The sequence below is a fragment of the Mytilus edulis genome, chromosome 4 (assembly GCF_963676685.1).
Source record: "Mytilus edulis chromosome 4, xbMytEdul2.2, whole genome shotgun sequence".
In the NCBI taxonomy this organism is placed as follows: Eukaryota; Metazoa; Mollusca; class Bivalvia; order Mytilida; family Mytilidae; genus Mytilus; species Mytilus edulis.
Window position 1 is genome coordinate 21,090,801 of NC_092347.1, and position 12,339 is coordinate 21,103,139.

The following is a 12,339-nucleotide window of genomic DNA, read 5'->3' on the forward strand; positions in this document are numbered from 1 at the left end:
AACTAGTATATATTTGTTTAGGGGTCAGTTAAAGGACGCCTCCAGGTGCGGGAATTTCTCGCTACATTGAAGACCTGTTGGTGACCTTCTGCTGTTGTTTTTTTCTATGGTCGGGTTGTTGTCTCTTTGGCACATTCCCCATTTTCATTCTCAATTTTATATATATGACACCTGCTGACATTTTGAGAAAGTCAAGTGACATTTAAAAGCCACAAATTGCTGTTGATTTGTACTTCATTACTTTGTAACACCTTCAACAATATGTTGACAAGTAGTATTGAATAATAATTTAAAAATTAGCATGAAGGCCATAGAGTTATATAGTTTCTTCCCTTTAAGTCGCATTGTCTTTAAGTTTTCTCATTGGCAATCATATCACATCTTTAATGTTCATTGTTTCATTATTAAATGATACACAATATGCCGTATTATTTGAAAAAAGAAAAAGTATAACGTATATATATATATACATTATTTTATTGAACGTCGAAAGTGACAAAGTCCCATATCTTTTACTGTATTCTCATTTTTCTATGAAGAATACTTTTTAATATGATTCATTTTAATTTATAAGTTTTATGTGCGCAATATTTATTTGCATATATAAGCAAATCAAGTCTATCGTACTCTATTACATGTATAGAAAACATTGTAAAAATTCTAATAGCTTCACACAAAATGCCCATGAATTTGCTTTTAATGTGCAGTTAAAAATAAAACTTTCTATTATCTGCACAGATTTAAAAAAGGTTATGCAAAACCAAAGTTTTAGATGGATTGATTGTTGGTGTTTTAGCGCCATTTTTTAGCACAACATTTGGGCTATTTCGTGCCGACCAGATTTTATTAGTGGAAAAAGCCATTGAACCCAAAGAAAACTACCGATCTTCGATAGGGAAACCCAAAATAAGATTTGAGTCGAGTGCACCCATACGAGCGAGGTTCGAACCAACAACTCCCATGTTGAATGGATTTTGATTAGTAACCATTTAGACCACTTGGCCACCGAGGCCTCCAGCTATAAATTGAAATTTAATTCAGAGTTGAAGGTTATACTCAATGACACATACACATTTTCATAAAGTTATGTATAACAAAAAAAACTTACAAACACACACTCAATTTTGACAAAACTGTTTACAAAGTTTGCTTATAATACTTCTCAACTTCGTTATCAACTTGGGGTTTGATTCGATTTTAACTTATGTGTCTCATGTAGAAAGGTAGTTTGGACTTTTCAAAACATACACCTTAATGAGTCTTTTTTGTACCAATAAATCTAGAGCATTTCTAAAACATTCAAGATTACTACTTAGCCTATAGATATCACTAGTTTGTCAAATTTAGTCCACATGTTGTGGGGTGACTCATGTTTTTGTTTGTCGTTTATTTCCCTTTTTATGTCTTCATATTTTTCGCTCTTGATGGCGTTACTTTTGGTATTATCTAGTATATTAATAATTTCAAACAAAATATTTTTGATAATAATGAATACAATTTGTACTGCCAACTGTCAACATATTTTTATTCAACAATATGACCCGTTAATTTAAAAACAATGCCATTTGAATCAGATCACGTGACTCAGAACTGTGAAAAATAACAGGTTTGTCTGGTATATATTCTGTAACGCAAACAGTCTAAGTCATTCTGTAATCTTCACTCAACAAGATTGCTCCAATAAATTTAGGAATCATGAATAATTCACATTTACCCATTTATTATTTGACAAGAGGGGATACAGAAAGAGTCAAACGAGATTCTTTCTCAAGCGAAGGTGATGAATTGTGGACACCGTCTCTATGTACAAGTGAAAGTGAAAGTAACCACAGTGACAGTGATGAATCTATTGCACAGGTATTTGATATTATTAAATGAAAATATCTTATAATTGGTAGAGGAATCTTTTGCTATATTTAAAGAATGAAGATATTTTTCTTAGATAAATGATTAGCAAAAATAAAGGGCGAAGAAGTTTATGTATATATACATGTTTTCAACAATAAGCAAACCAACAGCTCAGTTGTATTTGTTGCAAAATGTCAACATTGATAATGATGCTAATTATAATCATCATTATTTTTAAATATCGATCTCTTTCATTTTATTTCTTATATATTTTTTGTTTGGTTTATTTTCTATAACATTTCTGTTTATTTCTGTAGGTTCAGTTATCGTTAGACAGATCAATCAAGAACATATTAAGTATTACCAACGACAAGCCATCACAATCGTACATCGCTATGATTTCAATGGCAATACTGAGTAAACCGAACAAGAAACTATTACTTAATGATATATATCAATACATAATGGATAATTTTCCCTTCTACAATAATAAAGAAAAAGCATGGAGGAACAGTATACGGCATAATCTTTCTCTCAACGAATGTTTCGTGAAAAATGGCAGGTCCGATAAAGGCAAAGGCAACTATTGGTCTATTCACTTAGCATGTATTGAGGATTTTGCGAAAGGAGACTTCAGGCGTCGAAATGCAAGGCGAAGAGCAAGAAAAAGTTCTATAAAAACTGTCGATGGCTCATCTAATCAATTCTACACACGAAATAATAATGGATATGTACCTATGACATCATCGCCAATTGGATTCTATCCATACTCAATGAAAGGACCCCTTATGCATACAAAACCTCACTACTCACACCAAATTACTCAGTCTCCTGTTTCTGCATTCGAAATGTCAAGAACGCAATTTCCATCAAACATGCAGTCATTCGGAAGCGATTCACTATTTCCCGTTTCGCAATCATTATCAGGAGGGCAATCATTCATTAAACCATCCACATACTGTACGTTGTCATCATACAAATCGAGCTCGAATTCAGCTTTTTATTCATCTTGTCCGATACAGAAAGAGTTTTCTGCTTGGTGATTTAAACTCATCTCACATTACCAAGTGTGAGTTTAAGATTTTGCTGCTTTTGAATAATTGAAAATTATCATTTACTAAGTAAGTGTTTGATTGAGCGTAGTGAAGATACTAGACAATTTGTATACGTCAGCAGCGTAGACTAACATAATTGTTTTGACGAACTAAAGACTATTTGTTTTGGAATGATACCTGCAAAACTGCATCGTGAAAGGACGCAATTGTACTTGAGTGATTAGACTATAGTTACAGTTATGTATAGAATTCTTGAGTTTGAGGTCAATAAGTAGTATTGACATTTAGCTGATATCAGGACAGATACTCTGGTACTTGGCACCGTTTCGACAGCTGTATATAAAATTTGTAAAAACAATTTATAACATTTGAATTTTTGGTTGTTTTTTCCCAGGGCAATATCATTTTTGTTTTATCAACTTATGGGCATTGTTATTTTCTTGATATTTTTGGGCTCTCGTTTGATGTCCACGACCTACTTCTGATCTTATTTAAAATTACTTGTATTAGCTCATTTATAATTTGCCCTTATTTATCAATCTTAGGATCATTTGAAGGTGCAATTAAAACGTTACTGTTAAGTGTTCACATGGAGCAGTGAATTCAAAAGTGCATACACTTTTATTGTGTACAGCTATGAAGGCATGAAAATAAACATAAATAAATTGGTTGAAATTTGTGGTGTGATTCATTTATTGATTTTTGTGATTGAAAGTATTTTGTAGGTTTTATTTCTCATGAAATAATCAAAAACGGCCCTAATTTTAATTTTAAAGCTGAAAAGGTTACTGTTATCACACATTATCATCAGACATACATGTTTATAACTTTTCATAGTAACCTTTACTTTGGCTGTATAAACTTACTGATAATAGTTAATTTTATTAAAATGCTAACTGTACTAGGGTAATAATAAGCTTGAAAATATATTTATGAAATTTTGTTTTATAGAAAAATATATTTTGACCGGCTCTTGCTTGTTTTTATTTTTTAATTTAGATGATATTTCTATGAAATAGCCGATGCTTTAGAATTGATTTGTAATTGCCTATCAATTGTATGACATTTATGCAGGAGATATCAAGTACAAATAAAAGAGAGGATGGGGTATAATAGCTATTGAGACCGCTCTCCACAAAACATCAAATTACACAGAAATTTACATTTGATTAGGGACTTGATTTTTAGTCGGAGTTTAGTATTTTTGTGATTTAACTTTATACATGTATAGTTCACCGTACGGCCTTCAACAATGGAAAAAAACCCATCCACGAGGCCCCAGTTTTATATTGCTTTTAATTTTTTTTATTTCAATGCTGCTTTAGAGATTAGGTTTTGATATGCGTGGATACTTATGGAGTCACAATTAATTCATAAACGAAATAGTGCGGGAAATTAGCTGCAAGAAAAGTTTTTGTTAAAGATGCAATAGTATAGTTTCACAATTCTTAATTGAAATTAACACTTTCTTAATTTTGTACGTTAAAGCGTTTTCGGGATTCATTTGCTACAGGAATGCTCAAATCGACAAATCAGGGAGGTATAAATACTAACGGAGCTTTATGGCCAGGCCAAGTCTAATACAATGTGAAACTAATCATTCTTCAGAGAATACGACCCTTATATCTATCCAATCGAACTAGAGATAAAGGATACTACAGATACAGTTAAGTCGGCTTCATATCTTGACTTACATCTAGAAATTGACAATGAGGGTCGGTTGAAAACAAAACTTTACGACAAAAGAGATGATTTCAGCTTTCCAATTGTGAACTTTCCATTTCTAAGTAGCAACATTCCAGCAGCACCTGCATACGGGGTATATATCTCCCAATTGATACGATATTCCCGTGCTTGCATTTCCTATCATGATTTTCTTGATAGAGGTTTGCTGCTAACAAGGAAGCTATTAAACCAAGAGTTCCAAATGGTGAAGTTGAAATCATCCCTTCGTAAATTTTACGGACGCCATCACGAGTTGGTTGACCGTTATGGAATAACCGTTTCACAAATGATATCGGATATGTTCCTTACGTCGTAACTACAATCCCCTTCCCTTTCATGAATATGACCTACCGAATTAGACAATTTACCGGATTTGTAATCACATAAGCAACACGACGGGTGCCACATGTGGAGCAGGATCTGCTTACCCTTCCGGAGCACCTGAGATCACCCCTAGTTTTTGGTGGGGTTCGTGTTGTTTATTCTTTAGTTTTCTATGTTGTGTCGTGTGTACTATTGTTTTTCTGTTTGTCTTTTTCATTTTTAGTCATGGCGTTGTCAGTTTGTTTTGGATTTATGAGTTTGACTGTCCCTTTGGTATCTTTCGTCCCTCTTTTATACTTCTCATAATATACATACACATATAAATATTTAGGGTAAACATTTCAGTGGTTATGAAAAATAATGGGCTTGTGGCAACAGAGGGTCTTGATACTTGGAAGAGAAGTGCTAAAATTGCACTATTTTTATAACAGAATTAAACTGCTTGTGAAATTAAACGAAACAGTATTTACGCGTACGAGATACTCATTTCGATTATGAAAGTTACTACAGACTGCGTGAGGACAATCTACAAATATTCACTACTTATATTCATTTTATAACGTCACTTTTTTCAATAAGTGGTGTCATAATGAACCCAAAGTAATAAATACTTATATTCTTAATCATAAGTGACTGATAACACATGTAAGTCATAATAATGATGAAGTCTATATATAGATGGCAGACGCTGACATTTTGAGAAATTCAAGTGACATTCAAATGCCTCAAATTACTGTTGATTTGTATTTCATCACTTCATAACACCTTCAACAATATGTTGACGAGTAGTATTGAACAATAATTTAAAAAAATTTAACACGAAGGCCATAGAGTGACCTATAGTTTCTTACTTTTACGTCATTTGGTCTTGGTTGATAGTTGTCTCGTTTACAATCATATCACATCTTTTTTTTATCTTTTTTGTTTCAGTGTTAAAGGGTACAACTTATGACTTATTGTTTGATGGTTTTCAAGATATTTTATTAAACGTCTTTTACTATTTTCTCTTTATTCTATGAAGCCAACTTTTTAATATGATTCGTTTTAAGTAATTGATTTTCTGTGCATAATCATTGACACAGATTAGTAATTAAAGCCTATCGTATTCTTGGCTCATTTTAGATAAACTTGCTAAACCTTTAATAGCTTCATACAAAATGAATATGAATTTGCTTTCAAGGCGTAGATTGAAAAAAAATTTACTATTTACCGCACATATTTATTCAGAGCAAAAGTTTATACAGAAATGGACACATACACATTTGCATAAAGTTGTGTATTACCAAAAAGTGCTTATAGCAAACAAAAAAAGCAACATTTTGATACAATTTTTCGCAATGTTTGATTATAGATCATTATAAAACAGTGACTCCTCAACACTTTATTATTTAAAATTTTGGGTTGAAATGGTTTGATTCGATTTGAACTGATGTGTCTTATGTAGATAAAATATAAGGTGAACTTCGCCTATGGTTTTACAGTCCTTGTAGTGTGTAAACTTCTTACTAACACCATACACATTTACACCATTCACCACGCATCAAAAAACATTACACCATACACCCTGTGCAATTAAACGTTACACCTTTGCACCATACACCTTTCACATTTTATATACATCATCCAATATTACCCATAATGCAATTTAAATTCAAAGAAAGCGTGCGACTACAAAATTATTTTTTCTACTTGAAACATCGATAAGCCAGGTGTAGATAGGACATAAAACTTTCCTGTTTTCAAGTAAAAAAAAATAACAATAAGGTTGACAATTTAAAAAAAAAAAATTATACAGCTATATGTCAACTCTTCGTTTACTTTCGAGTTCAATTGAAAGAGAAAGAGGTCTGCATTTATATGGATAGAACTTTTACTAATATATTAAAACGTATCTTATAGCTTACAAAAGTATGGATTACGATTGTTTTTGTCGAGCTAAAGACAATTCAAAATTTCAGATTTTGTAAAGATGCTGCACGAAAAACACAAATTTGTGAAAATTAACAAAAACAAAGGACAAAATTAAAAAGAAAACAAACAAAAAACAGAGGATAGCTTTTTTTAAAGTGCTTTAAGAAGATAGAAACAAAATTAGGGGTCATAGAACTCGTTTGTCTAGCTACAAAACACAATTGTTTAATTTATAACACATTCCTTTTAAAAGTTACATTATCTAAGTTACGTACCCTTATAAGGCAACATTTTAAAATTTATTTAAAAATATATTCTGTACTTCAATCACATTAGTCCTAATAAATGAAAAGTTTAACAAACGAATTACATTCTTCTCTTGATATTTGCAATTTTCTTTACAGATCTTTATCGATTGTTTTCTGCTTTTCACGATATATGATAGCCGAATGCACCATTTTTACCAGGACAAAGAAGTATGATAAAATCACAATACAGAATTGATTTAGTATTGCGTACACGACACGTTATTTCGTCTGCAAGTATCAAAAAAACAAATTCACCAAAATTATTGACAAACTAAGTTAAAACATTGCCATCTAACTATCTATTTGATTTTATTCACCTTTTGATATCACTTAAGTTATACTGTCTTTGGCCGTTAACTGCATGTAATATTAGTTCAGAGGAACATCAACTCAGTAATTTAAGAGTGCCCCTATTCATGAGCCTATTAATTATATAATAGTTCTTGAAAAATTGGTCATTATCGTGATATATGGACTGCCCACAGGACAGTGGTATTGACTAAGATAGTGATAATGACTGAGCCGAAGGCGACGTCATTATCGCTTTCGAAGTCAATACCACTGTCCTACGGGCAGTCCATGTATCACGATAATGACCAGTTTTCAAGAAGTATTATGTTTATTTCATTGAGAAACCATGTTTTGGAAAATTCTCATAAATTCAAAATGCCTACAGCAAACTCGAGTAGTTGTACGATTTCTATGGCAAAGAGTGAAGACCAGTCGTAGTAATACTGCCATTTATTTTAATGCAATTTTTCAGTATACAAATACTTAATCAAGTTATCTTCAGTTTTATAATTAACGTAAACATATAATAAACAATTCAACAATTTGAATATAATATTAAAAACAGAAACATGTGTTATAAAAAGTACATTTCTTTAAACAGAGAAACCACGCCCCACCGGTCATTAACAGAGAAATCACGCCCCAACGGTCATTGTCAGACGAAAACCACGCCCCAACGGTCATTATCAGACGAAAACCACGCCCCACCGTTCATTATCATGTAAAAGTTCGTTAACGACCGGTTTTCTGGTCCGTTTTTTTCTGTTAATGACCGATGGAATTTATTACTGAAGAATAATGAATGTCATGTGACCCCTTTTAATCCAATAAGAGAATCTTATTCTCAACCGATATGAAATAATTCCTAATATTTGTCGAAAGGTAATTTACATCTAAAGGTCTTGCAAATTACTTACATTGTTTATTGTATAAAAATGATCTTAAACAGAAAAATATATTTATGAATGTTGTTTAAATGAAAAAGCATTGCTTTGGACCCATTCATATTTTATTATGAATTTGATAGTGAAATTTGCTATGAATTAATCAGTACAAATACTAATATGGATATAATTGTAATTGCCTCTTAATATATATATTCATATTTGACAGAGAACTTTAGTTTCGGTTGATAAGACAACAAACGAGTAACACCTATTTATACAATAATGGAGGGCCTATATCAGTTGGTAAGTTAATTCCATACCAAATACAGGTTATAGATTTTAACGGATGGTATCAGACATCACCACAAACCCGCTAAGTTATTATTTTTTATAAGTCGATGATTTACATTAGTTGATGATTTTAGTATCTTCTAAATGTAAATGAGTATGAGGTATAAACAGGGTTTCCCCTGGGTCAATTATTTTTTTCGCCACCTCTTTCGCCAAAACAATATATTTTTCGCCACTTTATTATTTTTTTCGCCAAGTAACAAAACTATTTTTCGTTTAAAATTTACCTTTTTTTCTACACCCCCCCCCCTCTCTCTTAAATAAGATTATTTTGCCACATTGTGTCTATGATTGTTCTCTTAAACTTATTTTAGAGTCTACATTTTAATGAATAAACACCAAACATTATTTTTTTTACTTTAAAACAACAGAATTTTTTTTAACTTAAAAAATATTCATTGTATTTTAAACAGCTTTTCTAAATGAGGGTGCCACTATACTTTTAATAATAAAGAAGATAGCAGTCCTGGAATATAACAAAATTAATGGATATGTTTTGATTATATAACATCAGTATAGTTCGTAGGGAAAGTTTCTTTAAAAGAAAAATACTGATGTGCCCTTTTGTACTAAGAAGTGGTTTGTACAACAAGACAAAAGCTTTTATCACATGAAATTGATCTCTCATTTCATGTGTAGTCATTACATTGAAGGGTTACTCTCATTCTTCTAGGGGTTGTTCCCAACCTTTTGGATAGATTTTTTCATAAAGACAGTTTTCTTTTCTTGACCATTTTAAATGAAAAGGTTGAGACGTAAAACTTTTTTTTGAAACACGTGTGTCACTCAAACGACTTTAAAGTAGTCTCCCTACTCAATAACCTATATTAAAGTTTTAAATTGGATTTTTTTTTGCTTTTGAACATTGTTTCACAACAACAGCTTTCTTTTCTAAACTATCTTTAAAAGGAGAGAAGACGTCAAAAGTTTCCTTCAAACACGTGCGTTGCAAAGTGGTAAATAAATTCTGTATGTGACATTTAGCAGAAGCCATTTTGTCAAGCAATTCAATCAACACATTTAATAATTAGTCCTTTGTTGTCGATAGCTATAAAATGCAATCAGCTGATTATTGATTTTCTGTCCAAATCCTAATGAGGTCAAGGTGAATTCCGAGTATTGTCTGATCGGGTAAAGTCCGATAAACTCGAAAAAAAGTAAATAAACAAGATGGAGGAAATAAATTGATATATATATTTCTTTCGCCAAATTCTTTCTCAAATGACGAATTTTTATCGCCACAATTATTATTTTTTCGCAAATTCGACCGCCAGCGGAAACCCTGGGTATAAAAGCGAATGATATGGTGTTGATATCCACATCATGTGTCCTTGAATAAATCCATCAGAAACAATCATCCATACATCTTTAGAAGGAAAGTAATATTAAACGTTTGACAGTAATAAACAAAAAAAGAAATTACAAAATTGTCAAAAGGTAAACTTTTATTAAGGTAACCTTAAATCTGTAATAATAACACTAAAACTGACTCAGAAAAATACAGCCGGAACATATTACTGAAACACGAGATATTAGGCGGATAATACTCTAGCTGACTAATAATCATCCAGTATTGCTGCTTACCCAGTCAAGATAAAAGGTCCAAAGCATAAAAGATGTGTCTGGCAATGTACATATAATCTGCATAATTACTTTAAAGCTAATGCAAGTTCGCCAAAATTAGGTCGTTCGTTTAGCCCACTATTTGTGAGGTGGCTCATTTATTTTCTGAGTCTTTTTCCCCCCCCCGTTTTTTTCTATCTTACATATTCTTCTTCCGTTTTGTGTTTTTGATGACGTACTTTTGGTATTATATGAATTAATATAATCGAACAAAATATTTTTGATAATTATAAGTACAATTTGTACTCTCAACTGTCAACATATTTTTTATTCAACAATATGACCCGTTAATTCAAAAACAATGCCATTTGAATTAGATCACGTGCCTCAAAACTGTGAAAAATAACAAGTTTGCCTGGTATATATTCTGTAACGCAAACAGTCTAAGTCATTCTTTGATCTTTTCCCAACACGATTGCTACAACAAATTTAGGAATCATGAATAATTCACATTTAAGCAGTTATTATTTGACTAGAGGTGATACAGAAAGAGTCAAACGAGATTCTTTCTCAAGCGAAGGTGATGAATTGTGGACGCCTTCTCTTTGTACAAGTGAAAGTGAAAGTAGCCTCAGTGACAGTAATGAATCTATTGCACAGGTATATATATATATGTTATATTGTTATATGAAAATATATTTAAATTTGAAGAGGCACTTGATGTGATATCAAAGGAATAAAACTATTTATTTTCTTAAATACCAAATTAGCATAAATAAAGGGCGAAGAAGTTTATGTATATATGCATGTATTCAAGAATACGAAAACCAACAGCTAAATTTTATTTGTTGCAAAATGTCAATATTGATGATGATACTAATTAATATCATCATTATTTTTAAATAGCGATCCCTTTATGTCTATTTCTTATATATTTTTTTTTTCTATAACATTTCCGTTTATTTTTGTAGGTTCAGTTATGTTTTGACAGATCAATCAAGAATATTTTACCTTCAAGTATTACCAACAAGAAGCCATCACACTCGTACATCGCTATGATTTCAATGGCAATACTGAGTAAACCAAACAAGAAACTAGTACTCAATGATATATATCAATACATAATTGATAATTTTCCCTTCTACAATAACAAAGAAAAGGCATGGAGGAACAGCATACGACATAATCTTTCTCTCAACGAATGTTTCGTGAAAAATGGACGATCTGATAACGGCAAAGGCAACTATTGGTCTATTCACAAAGCATGTATTGAGGATTTTGCAAAAGGAGACTTCAGGCGTCGAAATGCTAGGCGAAGAGCAAGAAAAAGTTCTGTAAAAACTGTCGATGGCTCATCTAATCAATTCTACACACGAAGTAATAACGGATATGTTCCTATGACATCATCGCCAATTGGATTCTATCCATACTCAATGAAAGGATCATTTATGCATAAAAAACCTCACAACTCATATCAAATTACTCAGTCAACTGTATCTACATTCGGAATGACAAGAACGCAATTTCCTGCAACCATGCATTCGTTCGGAAGCGATTCCATATTTCCGGTTTCGCAGTCGTTATCAGGAGGGCAATCATTCATTGCACCGTCCACATACTGAACGTCGTCATCATTTAAACCGAGCTCGAATTCAGCTTTTTATTTATCTTGTCAGATACAGAAAAAAATTACTGCGTGGTGATTTTAATTTATCTCATATTACCAAATGTGAGTTTAAAAAATTGTTGCTTTTGAATAATTGAAAATTATCAATGCAGTGTTTGTCTGAACGTAGTAAAGATACTAGACAATTTGTGTACGTCAGCAGCGTAGACTTGCATGATCGTTTTGACGAAATAAGGTCTATTAGGTTTGAAACGTTACCTGCACAACTGCACCGTTAAAGAACTCAATTGTACTTGAGAGATTACTCTATAGTAACAGTTAATGTATATAATTCTTGAGTTTGAGGTCAATAAGTAGTTTTGACATTTAGTTGATATCGGGACAGATACTCTGGTACTTGGCACCGTTTCTACAACTGTATATGAAATTAATAAAAACAATTTATAACA

The 12,339-nt window shown here is 31.9% G+C and overlaps 2 protein-coding genes across 2 annotated transcripts; both read left to right on the forward strand.

Annotated features, from left to right (window-relative positions):
* The first annotated feature begins 1,672 nt into the window (after positions 1-1,672).
* On the forward strand, positions 1,673-3,216 carry LOC139518397 (forkhead box protein fkh-2-like). Its single transcript, XM_071309947.1, has 2 exons — positions 1,673-1,857; positions 2,166-3,216. Exons 1-2 carry the CDS (start codon positions 1,696-1,698, stop codon positions 2,889-2,891), a joined length of 888 nt encoding a protein of 295 aa, XP_071166048.1. The 5' UTR covers positions 1,673-1,695; the 3' UTR covers positions 2,892-3,216.
* A 7,545-nt stretch (positions 3,217-10,761) lies between these two features.
* LOC139521291 (forkhead box protein I3-like) lies at positions 10,762-11,885 on the forward strand. Its single transcript, XM_071314765.1, has 2 exons — positions 10,762-10,923; positions 11,235-11,885. Exons 1-2 carry the CDS (start codon positions 10,762-10,764, stop codon positions 11,883-11,885), a joined length of 813 nt encoding a protein of 270 aa, XP_071170866.1.
* Positions 11,886-12,339: the final 454 nt, after the last annotated feature.